Raw genomic sequence first — 20,096 nt, 5'->3', positions numbered from 1 at the left:
TCCCCCACCCAACGAAGTCTGTCCGTCCGTCCATCACGTTTCGTTTGCCTTTTGCTATTTAGAAATTTTAGAAATTTTTATTTATTGCGTTTCCATTGCAACAAGATGGACTTAAGTTCTGTGAGGGTAGGTTTCGTTTCCGGAGCATAACTCATAAACCGTTCAATATTTTTTCATGAAACTGTGCAGGTCTGTCAGGTGCATGCTGAACTGATGCCTTTTGCTATTTAGAAATTTTAGAAATTTTTATTCTTTCGGTTTCCATGGCAACAAGATGGACTTACGCTCCGGAAACGAACCCTACCCTCACAGAACCTAACTCATAAACCATTCAATATTTTTTCATGAAAGGTCTGTCAGGTACATGCTGAACTGGTGCTTTTTACTATTTAGAAATTTTAGAAATTTATATTTTTTTAATTTTTCCATGGCAACAAGTTGAACTTTTAGAAATTAATGAATTCTTCTTTTAAATGACCCAAAATTCAACTTCATACCCATTTAACCTGTTTGAGAATCTTATAGGTCATAATGAAGTTTTTTTGTGTGCCTACATTTTGTGTTTGAGATGCATTGTGCATAGACTGGCCTTGACATGTGTTATTGTCGCGAAATCAGTGAAGGAGGTCTCGTACTACGAGAGTATATTGAACACTATTTGTTCTTTTTTCAACCGTTCACACCAAAGTGTTTATCAAACCTCCAGATGTGGCAGGATCTACTGGACGAACTTCAAGTTAGACCCGTGGATCAATGCTCATGATATCAATCACTGGATTGTCTGGTCCAGACTTGATTATTTACAGACCGCCGTCATATAGCTGGAATATTGCTGAGTGCGGCGTTAAACAACAAACCAACCAACAACCAACTCAAATTAGACCATCGGAGGTGCATCGTGTGAGATGGCTGTCAATAAGAGTCATAGACAACTGTGCAAAAGCTTTGCCCGCCCTTATTGCCATGCTTGAGGACAATAGTGACACGGACATGATGGCAGACTCTTGGCTGCGACAATTGACTACTTACAAATTAAGATTTTTCACAGCTTTCCTACAGGACGTTTTTGGTATGATAGGGACTGTAAGTAGGGCTTTACAGACATGTGACTTGACTTACGGTGACATGAGGAGGACTATCGACGCTTTTCTAGATGGACTGAAGGGACAGTAACTGACCGAAACACCGACATATGGACCGAAGTTATGAGAATTTCTCACGAAGAATGACGATTCTGACGAGTTTGAAAGTGTCACAATGACAAGATCACATCATGACAGAACACTGACTGATAGGGACTGTGTACAAGTTTTAGTTGACAATGAAACGGACAGATTCCCCGACAACGTACTATACAGTACATTTGGTGCTCTTGACCCAACGGGCTTCCCTGACAACACACGTGACTTGGCAAGTTATGGGGACGAGAGTATAGCGACTCTAGGACGCCATTACGGTAGCAGTGACAAGGACATACACCTGTTGACAAAGACGCTCTGGAGAGAGAATGGGGGATATTTCGGCCTTTAGTGTACAACAATTACAGACAGTTGACATATGGACAGATGTTAGTTACTGCCTGTGCTTCTAAATTGATGGAACAATTCCCCAATGTAGTGAAACTAATGGAAATCGGACGCATTTTGCCCGTATCCAGCGTAGAGTGGGAGCGAGGTTTTTCTAAACAAAACCTCATCAAGACTCGACTAAGGTGCTCTTTGACGACGGAAACATTGGACAGACTGATGCGGATTTCAATTTGCGGACCAAGACTGAATGACTTTGACCCTAGACCGACGCTACGACGATGGAAGGGCAAATGAAACAGACCTTTATACAGCGGCAACGTATCGATAGCCAAGATATTGAAACCCACCTGTCGATAGATGATGCGGGAAAAGTATGGCATTGTTATTATTAATATTTATATCTATGCATGTAAATAAAACTACAAACAACATGTATATCGTTGTTTTTATTGGTTATATTATGAATACGTGTAACTTTTGAAAGGTCTTACTAAAATATGCTAGGGGGCGTGGCCTAAATGCAAATGTCCGATTGGGATTTTAAATTTTCCGGACCCTTGGTTTGAGGTATATCCCATAGTATTGGAAACTGTGCAAGCCTTCTACCAAGTTGTCCGTATGTGCCTCAATAATGGTTGAGGGTAACTTTCGTTTAATGACTTCATTATCAAATCCATCATCCCTATTTCTGCATTGATTATGACAGATGAATGTGCGATAAGATGGCATACTTCTCTATGAAACCTTTTACAGTTTTCAGCGCATATTGATATGAAGACTTTTGTGCTAAGGAGTTTTAACATTCACATTTATAATATTGTCTTGTTTTATTTTTCACTTTATCATATCACATGGTATGACCAAATTGTTAAAAAGCCACAACATAAAATGTGTGTGGCACTCGTGGCAGCCTACTTCCTCGCAGTAAGTGCCGGTACCATGACTTGTAATGTTTTTTCTTTCTCCCACCCTAATGAATTCAGTAGTAAATGTAGTAACTGGTTTTGACAGTTTGTACTTCCATCATGTTTTTTGTGGAGGTTTCAACTTCATATATAGAAATTGTGTTTTGCAGCATTTAATTTGTTTCTTCAGGATATTTTGCATTTACATCAAGTAGATGCTCGCCTGCTGCCTTTTACACCTTACAAAATTTTGAATATTTTCAAATGTATGTGTTAGTGTGATCGAATTTCACTATTGTTGACACAATATACACTTCATTTGCTGGGCAGGAGACTTGGCCACGTTAGTGGCAAACTCTTCTTTTCTTTTACAATTTCCATGACAACAAGTTCCACCTCGGTGAAAAAAGGTTGGGGTTTGTTTAGATTTAATTATGTCATAAATTCTGCAACAGGGGCGGGGATATAAGCCATGTTAGTGGCAAACTCGTTAGTATTGTTTTTCGGATATGCAAACACATCTACAGTAACAACTTGAACTAATGAGGGGTAGGGACATGTTTTAGAATAAAAACACATTCCTGTTATATTATTTGAACGTACATGTATGACAAGGCACAGTGATCTGCTTTCAAAGAGTAGCATATGCTACATTGAATTCCGGACCTGTGGTTAGTCACGATATATTGTTTAATGACAAACATTATCTAGAATTCCATAGTTACACTACAAGTCACTTATGTTCACATTCCTTCTGACCTTAATATGTTTGAATAAAGATAACTTTAGTCAACTTCAGTGTATGCATGACCAGATCGTTTCAAATGTGTATCTAAATACATTTTGCCAGGGCTTCGATCAAACAATTCCCAATAGGACATTTTGTACCCAATTCTTGTGACCTACAGCGGGTTCCCGAGTAGGTTCTGGTAATAGGGGGATGGGTACCTGGGTAGTAAATTTAGACTCGTCCCAGCCCTATTTGGTTCATAACCTTAAGGTGCCGCACTGAAGTGGCAAGGTTTTGAGCGACCTTTTCTGAAGGTCAAATTCACCGGAATGGTTATCCTTTAGGTGGTTCGGCCTCTTGGTATACCCGACCCATCTTTCCGAGGCAAGAGAGTTAACTGACTTTAAAAATCCAGTTTCCACCCTTGCCCAACTAGGCTGGAATGACTGGGCTCGATCGTAGCGCCACCAGTGGTTATTACGTTATGTCCCTTCTAAACCTCTCCTATGGACCAATCAGATTCCACCTCTCGTATCACTTGCGTTTGCTTCACACAAAATGGTGGTGCCCAGTCAGGACGATTTGATCGATAATCAAGATCTATAGTGAGATAAAACGTGTCTTACATCGCGAAATGCATCAAATCATGTGAGCACCTTGATTAAAACCATGAAAAGATTTGGAATAATATCTGCTGACAACGAGTTGGCGGTGCCCATGCTTTGCAAATCCTGCAATTGATCGAAATCTGCACAACAGTTTATGAACCGGATTTTGATTGGACTACGCATAGTCTCTTTAGTCCAGCCAAAATCAAACTCCATAATACCAGCCTAGTTCGGCAAGGGTGGAAACTGGACTTATATAGTCAGTTAACTAACTCTCTTGCCTCGAGAAGATGTACCCGACCAAGCCCAGGCTGTTGACATCTTGTACCAAGAAACAAGAAATACTCCGTGTGTGTGATTGGCTGAAACTGACGGTCCAGGTTGTTAAACTGGAAGTGCACTGCACTTTAACGGAGGTGGAGGCTTGGGACTGTTTTAGTGTTACTTTCTCCTAATTGACTTAACATGTCATTTTCATGTATTCTGACACTGTCATGAGGTTATGTTCTTAAATAGCGCCTCCATGGTCCTGTAGATAGTGAGTCTGTCCGGAGAGCAGAAGGTCGAGGGTTTGATTCCTGGGCACTTCATACCTAAAGACGTTAGAACTGGTACTTATTACCCTGCCTGGTGTTTGGCATTAAGGGACTAAAACATTGACTGGTTGGCTTGGAATCAGTATACTTTGTCTGAGTGAGGTATTGATATTAGACTGGAGCAACGTATCTCAGTGGGCTAGCTGGTACAATAAAACCGGCATTAGTCCGGACAAGTACAAGCAGACACACACATATTGGGTGACCTGTAAGGCCAAGGTCACTAGATATCATGTTAACAAACATGGTCAAAATATTTCAATATAAATCATGAAAAATCAAAGGTTTTTGCACACAGTTCAGATGAACTAACTTAACACTCGCTGACTTGGTTGACGCATGTCATCGTATCCCAACTGCGTGGATCGATGCTCATGATGTCAATCACTGGATTGTCTGGTCCAGACTCGATTATTTACAGACTGCTGTCATATAGCTGGAATATTGCTGAGTATGGCGTTAAACAACAAACAAACAAAACAAATAAGACTTATCCTATTAACATGATTGTCACGTTTCCAGCATGCCAAAGGGATGCAACTCTGCACATCGATTTGCAGGGCCTAAGATGACAAGGCCACTTGGTCAGCAACAACAAAGCATAGCTAATAATGATGAATGTTTATTGGACTTGTAAAGGTTGGAGAGAAGTTGTGTTGGTACTTACATCAATGGTACATATAATTCTAGAACAGGCTAGTATTGTTCCTATAGGATCTGGTGACAAGGTGGTGTCACCATGGGAGAATAGGTAAGAATTTTGTCCCCTTTTAGAGTTATCTTCCCTTGAAAATATAAGCTGCGATCTGGTGTCTGAATATTTCTAATGTCATCTGAATATTCTATGCCAAGAAAGCCCATACATCTTCAAATGAACATTCAAATACATTCAGGCGCATTCTGCCAAACTAAAAAAATATCTCTGTTTAATTTTTTGTTCTGTGGTGACTGGTTTGTGCAGTGTCCTGAAAGGATAGAACTTGATTGGATGTCATGAGAAGATAACTCTTATAGAGGGAGATAATCATGTTAGTCCCATGAGGAAAACACAGTACAAAACATTCACCAGATGGACGGGATACACAATCTTGTCTGTTTATATACATTAAAATAACTCTCCGCTACATATGTTCCCAGTTACAGTACGTCATGGAACAGGACACAATGATCCTAGACCTGTTTCTTGTCCAGTGTTCATGTTGATTGGCCTGACTGCCATCACGTGTGACACCAGTATTACCGGTACCATCAGCACACACAAACGTTGGGTTACAAGTGGTAGGTAATTATGGTAGTGCAAGCAACACTTGTTGGTCATACTGAGGTAGGAGAGACTTCTTTTTGTTTGGTTTACAGATTTGTAGCCCAAAAATTCAGATCGGATAGCTCGAAAAAATAATAATTAAAAAACTCCCAATTTCAAATATATATGATTTACTACATCTTGTGATTTGTCCTGATTCATTGATTCAATTTGTAAATAAATAAATTTTCAAAATGTTTTAATTATGGTTATTATTATTGAATGCTTTGTATTGAGTATTTTTCACATTTTACTTATTTCTGGTTAGCGGATTTATGAAAAAACCACTGCTTTTAATTTTTAAAATATACATTAAAATGTTTCAGTTTTTGAGGGGCGGATTCGTAAACCAAGTTAAAAAAACAAGTCTGACCTTAGAACTCAAAGTAAGCTTCTTTGAACTGGTGAATGATTAAACACAACTAACAGAATAATGACAATACTGACTAATATTTCATCATTGGCAAAGAATATATACAACAAACTTTCTTTGATTGCCATTTGTCAAGGTCATATCTAACATGTTGTCTAATGTGATTGCATGAAAAATATTATCTGACACCTTGACTAATTTTGAATAAGAAAGAGGTGAAAGGAACCAATCCTCCAGTGCCACATGCTATTGATGCAAAATTATCACAAACATTTTATTTCTAAAAAGAATTCAGATTAGATGTCAGGTTTTACAAAGGAATTTATATCCCTGATGGAATAACATAACCATCTGCTAATGGGTCTATGCTCACTAGTTGTGCCCTGAATTACGGAGTCGTCACTCTCAACTCAAAGAAGCTTAACGATGGTTTGGTGAACCACTGCAATTGACTCAGATTGTGACTGGTTGTCTTCCCTTTTGATTATTGGATCACCAGGTGCCCAGCAAGTGATTGAGTGAGTATGGTTTTACGCCGCTTTTAGCAATATTCCAGCAATATCATGGCGGGGGACACCAGAAATGGGCTTCACACCTTGTACCCATGTCGGGAAAAGAACCCGGGTCTTCGGCGTGACGAGCGAACGCTTTAACCACTAGGCTACCCGACTGCCCTGGTGCCGAGCAAGACAGTCTTCACAGTGACATCTGCCCTGGGAGGCTCATTGTTCTGTTTCTATGCCTGACCCGATTTGTGATTGATCACTTGGTGAATGGTGGCAACTGGTTGTCATATGGCTGCAAATAATCTGACTGTCTTGAACCAGTCTGGGCCTCCACGCCTGACCTGTCAGCCCCAACCTCTTTGAGTGGCATTTAGAAGTTGGAATGGTAACTAAGACAAAATTGTTATGGATGAGCATCCTCTTTATTACAATTGGGCGACGTTTCGGTGTAGATTCTAACACCGTTATCATCATTTGCTTGATAACTGTGTTAGAATCTACACCGAAACGTCGCCCAATAGTAATAAAGAAGTTGCTCATCCATAACAATTTTGTCTTAGCTGTCAGCCCCAGTTGAGTATTTGTAACAGTTCTGCCTCTAACTAAACATGGTTGGGGCCTCACTGTGGTGCCTATGAGCCCTTGATGAGTATTTGTAACAGTACACCAGCAATGAGTGTCACCATACTGAGTCAATGTCGGTAGCCAACGAGTGTTAAAAAACTTGCTTGACAAACACATATATGATCACTCGTCAACAATTCAGATTGATACAAAAATAACATCATCTTCAAAGAATTTATACATCCAAGTTAGTCCATTATATACAAACTTATGTCGTCACGTACGAGTCGTGCATGTGAATTATATAAGGATATCCTGTTGAGCAGCCACAGCCTGCAGACTTGAATGTTCCATGGGTCTTTGCTCTATACTGACAAACTATAACACATCTGAATAACAAAACATGTCATGAATGATCTCCAGTGTTACCATGGTGACAGTTTCACATAATTACCAGGATTACTAAAATTCAAACAAAATTTGTTTGATTATCACGGCAAGATATACAGATTTCAAATGGAAACTTTGATACAAAACCTGTAAATAAAATGAGTCTAAAATTTGGGGGAAGCATGTTACTTGAGAAAGGGGAAACAGTTATTGCCAGAAACAACAAACATCCAAGTGCAAAATCTCCGGGACGGCTAAAATCCGTTTCTTTGCTTCACACATTCAAACATTTTGTACTGATAGCAAATGACGAAAGAATTACATTTTCATGAAAGTAAAAACTTCGGATATATACAGCCTCATAAAATAAAGTATTAGTTGATATGCTGTTAGTGTTAGAGATCACAAACTCATAGCTCATTCACGTCGACTGTAACAAACTCAGAAACATGGGCTTTGTACAAGTAAAAAGAGTTCAGTCGATAAATAACATCATTCTAGTCTTAAAATGAGATTAACCACCTGCAAAAAAGAAGATTCTAAAACAAATTTCATTTCAAACTTGACCTTTTTACATATTATAACACTTATAAATACATTCATAAATACCTTAACACAGTACATTAAACACAACAGAGTAAACTTCCATAAATAATAACAATTCTGTTGGTCGCTTCTTTATCTGTACACACTTGAAATATGAACCTACAGCTGTTTCAAAATGTCTTAACATAATTATGCCATCTGTGGAGAACATGCATCTGCAAGTTCATCGAAGTCTGTGTTTAACATGTTTTGAGCAAGTTCTGGCATGAGGTTGGTTTGTTGTTTTACGCCGCACTCAGCAATATTCCAGCTATATGACGGCAGTCTGTAAATAATCGAGTCTGGACCAGACAATCCAGTGATTGACATCATGAGCATCGATCCATGCAATTGGGATCGATGACATGCATCAACCAAGTCAGCGAGCCTGACCACCCGATCCTGTTAGTAGCCTTTTACGACAAGGATAGTCACCTCTCTGGCATGAGGACACACAGACAGACAGTAGATCATGTAATTGTCTGGGATTCACACAAGTTTGATCGGGAGGTGGGTGCTTTGTTGCTGAACCATCTACCCCGTAGTCAAACTGACAAACTTAGGATATCCTCAACAAACTAAGGATATCGTTGGCAAACTGTCATACTTAGGATATCCTCAACAAACTAAGGACATCGTTGGCAAGTTGACAAGCTAAGTATGTCACCAGTGGGATTATTACGATGTTGCTTCAATAATCAAAGTCAACATTTCAATCTTTGATAGTTTGATTTTTGGTCATGATGTCTGTCACTTGTGTCTGGCAACTCAAGGCTTCTTTCTTTTTACACTGCATTGACACGTTTCAGATGTAAGAAATGATTATCACTTAATCCCAACGAACATTGCATACATAAAAAGCCCCTCCACTTATATTAAATGTGTCTGTATTATTAGAATAAACCGCATACGTCACCCCACTGATTAACTAAACATGTTGCTGCTATTCCGGAACAACAGTTGCAAATTTCCAACATCATCCAGGGCGAGACTGCTTTGCGGAACAATCACTTCACAATGGCGGTACCTGGATACAAAACACCCGTTGTTCCAGGGTGTCCAGTAGTAGAGTAACCTCCCAGTATCTAACGATGGAATCAAGCTGACATAACAACGTCTGTACTGCAGTATGTATCATATTATGGCCCCTATCTTTACGCCACTGCGACCCAAAACTTTTCAGACTCTGTGACATTGATTATGCGTAATTGTTGAAATATACGGAGTTGATATTGTTCGATGATGGAGTGTAAAAATAAGCTGTTATGACATTGGATAAACAAACGGCTGAATCACGTAGCCAGACCCACCTACCCAATCCGACATAAAGCTTTCAGGTGGGAAGGTGTAGAAATTGGAAGTAACCAGAAGGGGTCCTGTTTCAAAATGTCTTAACTCCTTCAGTTTGATGTACAGTTGGACATTTGTAGCGCTAAGTATGTCGTAACAGCCACAGTCTCACAGATTTACACCAGTCATAGCACAAAGGTTGTTGTAGCTCCAATAACATAAACGTACGGCAACCATAGTGCTGAGATTTCTCCATGAAAAAGGGCTCTGGTCAGAATCCCCACGATGGTCTAATACCTGTCTAGTTGGAGTCTAATACCTGTCTAGTTGGAGTCTAATACCTGTCTAGTTGGTGTTTAATACCTGTCTAGTTTGCGTTTAATACCTGTCCAGTTTAGCGACTGGTATTCCTGATGACCAGTCAGAGCCCAAACAAATGCAGACTTGTGTTTGGTGACTTTTGTATAGACAGTCCCAGTGAAGGAGACCAGAGCTCAAGATAACTTTTTGAGCAATTGAGTTTTTACTCAAAGGTTTCTATTTTAATTGGGTTATTACATTTTTCATTGGTAACCAATATTTTTTCACTCAATTATTCATCAATCTATTGTGTTTTTCCTAAAATGGGTAAGCATTTTGAGATTCCCCCCAAAATGCAATAATGTTTGAGATGTATATAACGGTTCTAAATATAGGCTAGACTTGGAAAGTAAATTAGCTCGTAATTGTCTTTCGGAAATTAGCTCTGTTGTACGCATGCTGAAAAAGTTTCATTGGGTATTTACGAGTGCTGTTTTCAAACAATTGAGTTTAAGTAATTGGGTTGTGAATAGTCATGAGGGGTATTTTACTCAAATACGCAGCTTGTATGTAATTCTGATGAGACACTCGGACAACCTCAGTGAGTGAGTGAGTGAGTGAGTGAGTGAGTGAGTGAGTTGTTAGCTTTGTTCCGGAGGGTGAGATTCATATGTGTGGCAAATATAACAAGCCTACTGAGTGTTTTACAACACCCCTTCTGTTAAATGTATCAAGACATCTTGTTAAGTGTATCACAAAACCTTCACTGAATGTATCAAGACACCCTTATGGGGGGAATCAAGACTTCTTGTCAAGGACACAAAGCAAAATAGGAATGTGGTAGAATTGCAGAAACACAAAAAAATGATCAACAGTGTCAATAAAACCCAAAAAGAAAACAATACTCTCGTCATCCTCATCAGTTCCAACACAAAAACTAACACAAACATTTCCAATGTACGAGAATCGAAATCTCTTGTGGTAGGAAGTGCAGAAAAGGGTCTTCAATTTATACAAATATGTATGTCGCATTCCACAATCGCCTTATACATTATTGATAACAAGTACTTGCCCTATATACACAAACAATGCAGTATTCTTGTACACCATGTTGACATTGGCCTCCTGTAGACACGTACACATCGGTCAGTTAGTGACTTTGGAGTTCACACACTGTCTCGATGGCGAGGATCGAAAATGGGTCAAGTCAAATGCTTGAACCACTGTACGTCTCTCGTAACACAAAACACCTTGTACTATATAATATTTTCATTGAGAATGTCTCTAGTGAATATGCAGCGAGGTTAAAGAAACTTAATTTTGTCACATTGCTTTTTTAGGGGTTGTAGTTATTGCTGTTGTTTGTAAAAAAGTGCTAAAAGATCGGCACATGTCATCATGTGTCATGTGTGCAAATAACAAAATGGTCAGATCTGCCATGGATAAACTGTTCCTTGTAAGATAAACCCCAACAAGGGATGATGAGCAACCTCATAACGTCTACAAAAACATGCGCAAATAGGTAAAAAATTGATATGTTTATAAGTCACAAACAGTTAAAAATTGAAGGTGAAGCAAGATCATCAGGCAGATTAAATATAAAAATATTGTTTCATTATGGCATAGACATTTCACGCAGGCATTGTTCTATAAGCAGATCCATACAACTCAATGAAGTTAAGGACCAACACGATTCTTTAATATTACTCTAGTTCTAGTTGTCCAGCAGGACAGATTAACTATGGTAATATCAAGAAAGGGGTGTTCCTTAACTTCTTTTTAGTAGTATAATTCTTGTGACTGCGTTAAAGGAACAGTTTAACAGTTCTTAAAACAACTTGTCATCAATTCTTAAAAATCAACTTAAAACCGAACTGCAGTTTACAAACACCTTTCGTTCAAATATACTCTGATGTGTTCTAAAAGCCAGAAGTGTTGCAAATGATGTAAAAAATAAGAAAAGAATTCATTTGGGGGCCTAAACCTACAACTAGTTGTTTAAACACTCGATCAACATGAATTGAGAAAGCCAAAAATATTCAGATTCATAAGAAATTTATCATACCAACTGAATGCTACGCTGCAAATTATTGTTTTGCAAAACATTCCAGTGAAGCGATTCATGTCTTGAACAAAATGTTCACATTGTTGAAACATCAGACTACCTATATGTTGTGTAATCGCCTTCATTGTCGATAATATCACAGATTTTTACCTCATCTTGGAATCAACACACATTCATATATACAACAACTTGCACCCCATGATGGAGAAATATGATACAAAACACTGGTATCTGTGTCACCAGCAGAGAGCTCTTCTAGTGTCCCGCATAAAGGCTTATTCACAGGAGAATAGAGTATAATAAAATAATTAGGTACACTTGCAGCGTATCTGTGGACACCTGTCGGCCATATTTGTTAGATGGTTCTAAAATATGCATGTGGTAACTATATCGAAAAATATGTTCCCAGAGCTCGAAAACTGTTGAAAAAGGAATCAGAATGCACTTGTGTGGTTTAAGATGATTAAACCTCGAAATCAGAGTTCATTTCACTGACACACATAAATGCGACATCGTTAGACAAAAATGACGAAATATTCAAAGTTCAATGAATGGGATTGAGCATTAATTGGTCTTTCTTTAGAAAAGATGGCAACTGATGAGCACAAAACATGGCCGAAGGGTGATCATGAGCTCCCTGCTGGCTTTGGGACAAACATCTGCCCGAGAATCTGTTCAAGATGAACCAGATGACACTGATTAGTCACCCCATATAAGGTGACACTTAGATACAGCAATACAGTAACACTACATCAATGTGAGGTGCAATCACAGCGCTGCATAAACACGGACCAAAACGACTTTGGGCAGCACCTCACAGAGGAAATGCTTGTGAAATCTGCTCCCAAACCCTAAATGTTGGTCTTCATTATGATTTCCATGGGAATTTGCACATTGTTATTACCAAGCCTTGCTATGATACATCTCACCCACGTGAAACTTTTCTTACAATGATAAGAGTGAGATCAAATACTGTCTTTGACAGATACGTAAGTATTTAGAAATCTCTACTCAAAATTTTCCTTATTGTCAACAGTACATGTCTTATATTGATATTTACTTACTTTATGCAACCCACTAAACTAAACTGTGGCCTTTATCATAGTGTAAAATAGTTAGAATATCATCTTCTGGAGTGATCTCCCCTTTCTACTACAGTCTCACGCTTCGGACTCGACTTGATATTTCGTGCCAGTAGGGGTGCTCGACTTCCAGAACTTGATGTTGGCAATCTTTTCCTTCATCTGGCTTGGGCGATGCTGCAAACAAAACAGTAAGAGTCATTGTCAGACCCAGAAGGTTTGATTTTTCAGTCTTAGACCTGGAAGGTTTACTAGATTTAAGTTGGTTGGTTGGTTTGTTTGTTTGTTGTTTAACGCTGCACTCAGCAATATTCCAGCTTTATGACGGCGGTCTGTAAATAATCGAGTCTGGACCAGACAATCCAGTGATTGATATCATGAGCATCGATCCACGCAATTGTATCAACCAAGTCAGCGAGCCTGACCACCCGTTCCCGTTAGTCGCCTTTTACGACAAGCATAGTTGCCTTTTACGGCAAGCATGGGTTGCTGAAGACCTATTCTACCCCGGAATCTTCACGGGTGAAAGATGTTTACGTCCACAATCTGACACCAACATCCAGGTCTCGGACAGCACAGACTTACCTCCATCAGCCACATCCCTGAAGCCGACGTAGGATGTGTGTAAGCGTAGAACACCCACACTCCTACACCCACAAACACCACCAAGAGGAGGATCACGATGGCCACCACTGCTCCAACAGGGAAATCTGGAACAAGTCATCAACACACTGCAGTTAAGATTGACATCACATTTATCTAAAATAGAGCCACAAATAGGGTTATAACGATTCATCGATACCTACGGTATCATCGATACTTAGTGCATTAGGTACACATGGTCCTTGAATCGTCAGTTTGTGAAATCGCAATACACTTTTCAGAGCTCCAGATAAGCTTTTGGTGTTGTGGGTATTTTACCCATGCATTTTAAAATCATTGGGTATCAGTAATTCTATCTGCGTATTCAAATTTCTGTTACCCACTAGTTTTTACACATGTAGGTATTTAAGTTAAATATTTAAAAACACTATTCATCTAGTCCCTGCAAACTGGTGTCGTGTGGGTTCGAGAGCTTTATAGGACTCAAAAATACCACGGTACTTCCACAAGAAAGTGTGATGGCAAATGATCATGATGTAACTGTCATCGTGGTTTGGCAAGGTTGACGGAATGGCCGTTTATAATTTCAAAATAAGTTGCTGATTTGCTAATCGAATACGCAGGGTTACTTCACAATATTTTGATGATACACACAAATTTTATTTTTGTAGCGTATCTGTAATGTTCGTTGCGTATTTGATACGCTTGGATTATATTTTACTACGTATTTCTGCATTTCTGATGCGTATTTCACGCAGATACGCAGCTTATCTGGAGCTCTGACTATAAATAGAACAGGTCCGGTGTTCAATCCCTGGCCGCGACATACCAAAAGATGTGTAAAGATGGTACTTGTTGTTACCTTGTCTGGTGCTTGGCATTAAGGGGCTAAAACAAGGACTGGTCGGCTCGGAGTCAGTATACTGTGTCTGAGTGGGGTATTCATGTTAAACTGCGGCATGGTATCTCAGTGGGCTAGCACTATAAATCGGTACCACAACAAGTACCATCTTTTGACGTCTTTTGGTATGACACGGCCGGGGATCGAACCCCCACCCTTCGCTCTACCACTAGACCACGGAGGCAGTCTTGCAGCTCTAGGAACACAAAACACAAAGCACTTACTGTTGGGGTTCTTGCATAGTCCTTCTGTGTTATTCTGCGGAAAAGAAAAACATTCACAGTTATAAAACATCCCCATTTATTCACGGTTATAAAACATCCGTATTTATCAAACATCTCCCTGTTACTATACATCCAAGGTTATTAAACAGCCTAGTTATTAACAAGTTTGTTCATCACTCAGCAAATCAGTGCAGTGATTCACAGTACCTTAGACTACAGATGCCTGTTCTACAACCATCCAGGTACCTCATACTGGAAATATACTTATCTCCTAACTACTGTAAAAGACAAACAGCTGCCCCAATCTCATTTACACCGGATCTTTAACTCCAATGTGATACCTCTCTGCATAAAGATCTGAGGACCCCTGAAGGTCAGGTCACATGGACTGTCTAATCAGCCAATCACCATCAAGGATTCTAACTTCACGGTATGAGTGAGTAAAGCATTCACATCACCAAATCTGACTTCTGTAAGTAAAATCGTATAAATAAATGTGGCCCTGTCATGACAGTGTTGCGCTAAGATGATTGTAACTCCCATACTTTAACATAGGCATACAATAGTCTTAGCGCTAAGATCACTTTGTGCAAGTGAGTCCAGATCTTTATGCAGAGAGGTATATTGTAATGATTAGAAGATGTAATAACAAGATAAATTACAAGCAATAACGGTGGTACACCCAAACCCTCCTCAGACATGGCAGCTGCTTTATTCTACAAAATGATTCCCCAGCTTAATCTGAGTTACCTCAATACATTAATTAACAAAACATTTATTGAGTGAGTGAGTGAGTATGGTTTTCCGCCGCTTTTGGCAATATTCCAGCAATATCACGGCGGGGGACGCCAGAAATGGGCTTCACACATTGTACCCATGTGGGGAATCGAACCCGGGTCTTCGTCGTGAAGAGCAAAAGCTTTAACCACAAGGCTACCTCACCGCCCTAAACATTTAATGAATTAACCAATAGCTAATATGGTGTGGTTAAATCAAATGCATGTGAAAGATAATGAGCGAGTGAGTGAGAATGGTTTTCCGCCACTTTTAGCAATATTCCAGCAATATCACGGCAGGGGGCACCAGAAATGGGCTTCACACATTGTACCCATGTTGGGAATCGAACCCGGGTCTTCAGGGTGACGAGTGAACGCTTTTACCACTAGGCTACCTGACCGCCCCTGAAAGTTAAGCCATGCTTGGCACTTTATTTCAGGGAGTCCATGTTGATAGGCTCTCACAGTACTGTATATATTTGAATTTATTAAAAAAAGAAAGAAAGAAATTTGTTATCATTAATATATAGTCATATAAGAAAAAATAGTTCCCCACCACAGAAGAATCTTTTGTCAAATAAAATGAAATAAGGAAAAACATCCAGTTACTACTGTCCAAGCAATTACTGCATTTAGTCGCATAAATAACTGTTCTTATCTTTTGAAATTAGATAGCAGCAAAACAATTTCTTTGAATACATGCAACCCGTGTGTGAAATAGTCCCAAGATACTGCTGACCAGGGGCCTTTAAAGTTACTAGCCAGTTTCAAATTTCCCTGGCTGTATTTTTCATCCCTACAATAACTGACATTGGCAGTCAAAGTTTGTTAAGTAACACAGCTTATGATTGGTTAAGCTACAAATAACAACCAATCAAAACATGTTTGTTATACACGTTGTTACAGTGACAAGTCACCAAAACAAGATGAAAGAGGATAACTCTAAACTTGCAACATCGTTTCGTTGAGGACATTAATTTTATTGTTTGTATATATTTTATGGTTGTATTGATAGAGAAATGGTAAAACTTATGTTTATGATAATCAACTGAGAGGTGTGCATGCAAAAAAAGTAGCCAGTCAGGCTTGGCGCATTTCAGAACTTTTAGCTCGACTGAAATTTTGCTAACACAGGGGGCTACTTCTCACACTACATGCAACCATCCAAACATTGGAAACTAAACATTCGTAGACACACAAGGTGCCCATAAGCATGTTCATGAACACACAAATGTCCCCTAACTCTGAGAGGTTGTCATTCAATTAAATTGTTTTGCTGCCAGAAAGATTTTAGTCTAAGCCATATAACTTGTAGAGAAAGATTGGCATAGAACAGGATAAGCTGGATAGAAGTGAAGCCAGGTATGTGCAGCGGTTGGTTTTCTGTCTTCACATGCCTCAGGACTCGCTCTTATTTCACAAATATCCTTTTCAGAAACAGTTAGAAACATGTACACAAAACAAACTCTATGTTTGCTTGGAAATCATCAAGAGAATATATTTACATGAACCAGTGTTTCGCTTTGATACCGGCGGATAAAACTTTTGGGTCATGAATATTTTGGGGGATATTTTTATGAAATGTTATGTTCAGTTTTCACTGTCCAAAAACTATCCTCAAAAATATTAATGATCCCTGATATTTTTCAATTCTCTGTCAACAAGCCCAATGCACTGGGAGCTAGGATGAAACGATACAGCAAGGTGACGACATGATACTCTGTCAACAAGCACTGGGAACCTATCTCCCCCCTCTGCCAACAAGCACAATGCACTGGGAAGCTACCTCAAACCTCTCTCAACGAGCACTGGGAGCCTATCTCCCCCCTCTATCATCGAGCACTGGGAGCCTATCTCAACCCTGTCAACGAGCACTGGGAACCTATCTCCCCCCTCTGTCAACGAGCACTGGGAACCTATCTCCCCCCTCTGTCAACAAGCACTGGAAACCTATCTCAAACCTCTCTCAACGAGCACTGGGAGCCTATCTCAACCCTGTCAACGAGAACGAGCACTGGGAACCTACCTCAAACCTCTCTCAATGAGCACTGGGAGCCTATCGCCCCCCTCTCTCAACGAGCACTGGGAGCCTATCTCAACCCTGTCAACGAGCACTGGGAGCCTATCTCCCCCCTCTGTCAACAAGCACTGGGAGCCTATCTCAAACCTCTCTCAACGAGCACTGGGAGCCTATCTCAACCCTGTCAACGAGCACTGGGAACCTATCTCAACCCTGTCAACGAGCACTGGGAACCTATCTCCACCCTCTGTCAACGAGCACTGGGAACCTACCTACACCCTCTGTCAACAAGCACTGGGAACCTACCTACACCCTCTGACAACAAGCACTGGGAACCTTCCTACACCCTCTGACAACAAGCACTGGGAACCTACCTACACCCTCTGTCAACGAGCACTGGGAACCTTCCTACACCCTCTGACAACAAGCACTGGGAACCTTCCTACACCCTCTGTCAACGAGCACTGGGAACCTACCTACACCTTCTGACAACAAGCACTGGGAACCTACCTACACCCTCTGACAACGAGCACTGGGAACCTACCTACACCCTCTGTCAACAAGCACTGGGAACCTATCTACACCCTCTGACAACAAGCACTGGGAACCTACCTACACCCTCTGTCAACGAGCACTGGGAACCTACCTACACCCTCTGACAACAAGCACTGGGAACCTTCCTACACCCTCTGTCAACAAGCACTGGGAACCTACCTACACCCTCTGACGAGCACTGGGAACCTACCTACACCCTCTGACAACGAGCACTGGGAACCTACCTACACCCTCTGACAACAAGCACTGGGAACCTATCTACACCCTCTGACAACAAGCACTGGGAACCTACCTACACCCTCTGTCAACGAGCACTGGGAACCTACCTACACCCTCTGACAACAAGCACTGGGAACCTTCCTACACCCTCTGTCAACAAGCACTGGGAACCTACCTACACCCTCTGACGAGCACTGGGAACCTACCTACACCCTCTGACAACGAGCACTGGGAACCTACCTACACCCTCTGACAACAAGCACTGGGAACCTATCTACACCCTCTGACAACAAGCACTGGGAACCTATCTACACCCTCTGACAACAAGCACTGGGAACCTACCTACACCCTCTGACAACAAGCACTGGGAACCTACCTACACCCTCTGACAACAAGCACTGGGAACCTACCTACACCCTCTGACAACAAGCACTGGGAACCTACCTACACCCTCTGACAACAAGCACTGGGAACCTACCTACACCCTCTGACAACAAGCACTGGGAACCTACCTACACCCTCTGACAAAAAGCACTGGGAACCTATCCTTGGCTCTAACACGGCTGCGCACTTAGTAGTCATTCCTGAATATCATATCTGAAAACCTCGTAGCCCTATCCATCAACTGTCTCCAATCAGACAATAAATATACATGGAAGGTTAAACAACAGAACAGCGTAGAAGGCAACAAAGACGGTTGCTACAAGAAGAGTGTGGAATGTGTCACAATGTGCAGCCATTGGATTTCATATTGGATATTGCGTGAGTGAGTGAATTTTGTGTGACGCAGCATTAAACAGCGTTTCGGTTAAATATTGACGTGGTTGAAGTGGGTGAAGTGACGCAGGCCTCCGTCTTTTACCACTTTGGTGAAACCCACAAGTACAGAATGGTGCTGACAGACCTTGAAACACAATCAGAACGAATCTGGGATTCAAACCCACTATCAAAGTTTCTGGCACACCGAAAGGATGAGTGAGTGAGTATGGTTTTACGCCGCTTTAATCAATATTCCAGCAAAATCATGGCAGAGGACACCAGAAAAGGGCTTCACACATTGTACCCATGTCGGGAATCGACACCCGGGTCTTCGGTGTGGCGAGTGAACGAACGCTTTTACCACTAGGCTACCCGACCATCCCCCGAAAGGATGAGACTCAGTGTATGACATTTGAGTCAGAAAAGCTTAATGAATAAGGTAAAGACCAAAGTGATGCACCTTGTAGATATTTTCCACTTTGTTGAAGCCCTTAAGCATGGGTATGGTGGGTGCTGAGACCAAAGGATCACAAATGAACGTGGGATTCAAAACCCTCATTACCAGATCCTGGTACTCAAAGGGACACAATTCGGCTCAAAATCCCCACCCCTACATTGATTCATGTCAAGATACATTTTCAGGCTGTCTGCTTCACAATATTGTGAGAGAGTGAGTATGGTTTTTATGCTTCTTTTAGCAATATTACAGCAAAATATCACGGCGGGGGACACACATTGTACCCATGTCGGGCTTCGAACCCGGGTCTTCAGCGTGACAACAAACGCTTTAACTCGACTACTTGACTGCCCCGTTTCACAACAGATATGCTGTATACTATTGAAAAGAAGATAAAGAAGACCTAATTTTGTCATATGACAAAAAAATATATGTCATGGCCACGAAATATGCATCCAGTAATATCCTCCACCCATGAGCTACAACATCAAAAACATCACATAACCACCAAAGAAGGTGAGTGAAATAATTGAACAGAGATGGATGTGAATGCTATGTGGCAAACAATTACATGTGATTTCGATTCACTACTTGTGTCAAGAGTCAACCTTTTGGGGGCAACAGAGCAGCCAAATTAAAAAAACAACACTTTTATCATCAGACAGCCTCCAGAAACACTATTTGAAGAATGTCGAAGTGTCAACTTTCCAAATATTCTGACCAACAGCTGAAACAATGTCTTAAAACTCTGAAATT

At 40.6% G+C, this 20,096-nt stretch overlaps 1 protein-coding gene across 3 annotated transcripts in view; it reads right to left on the bottom strand.

Moving 5' to 3' along the window:
• Positions 1–7,069: 7,069 nt before the first annotated feature.
• LOC139464971 (plexin domain-containing protein 2-like) overlaps positions 7,070–20,096 on the bottom strand; it is a 137,865-nt gene continuing 124,838 nt past the window's right edge. For all 3 annotated transcript variants that reach the window (XM_071246611.1, XM_071246610.1, XM_071246612.1), the window contains 3 exons: positions 14,555–14,588; positions 13,412–13,536; positions 7,070–13,003 (listed from right to left, as the gene is read on the bottom strand). In XM_071246611.1, the coding sequence (XP_071102712.1) occupies positions 12,905–13,003; positions 13,412–13,536; positions 14,555–14,588 (258 nt within the window). In that variant the 3' untranslated portion in view covers positions 7,070–12,904. The remainder of the gene's footprint in view (positions 13,004–13,411; positions 13,537–14,554; positions 14,589–20,096) is intronic.

The sequence above is a fragment of the Haliotis cracherodii genome, unplaced genomic scaffold (assembly GCF_022045235.1).
Source record: "Haliotis cracherodii isolate W230 unplaced genomic scaffold, xgHalCrac1.p SCAF_17, whole genome shotgun sequence".
NCBI classification, from domain to species: Eukaryota; Metazoa; Mollusca; class Gastropoda; order Lepetellida; family Haliotidae; genus Haliotis; species Haliotis cracherodii.
Note: the sequence above shows the minus strand (reverse complement) of the source record. Positions and strands in the feature narration are given on the sequence as shown.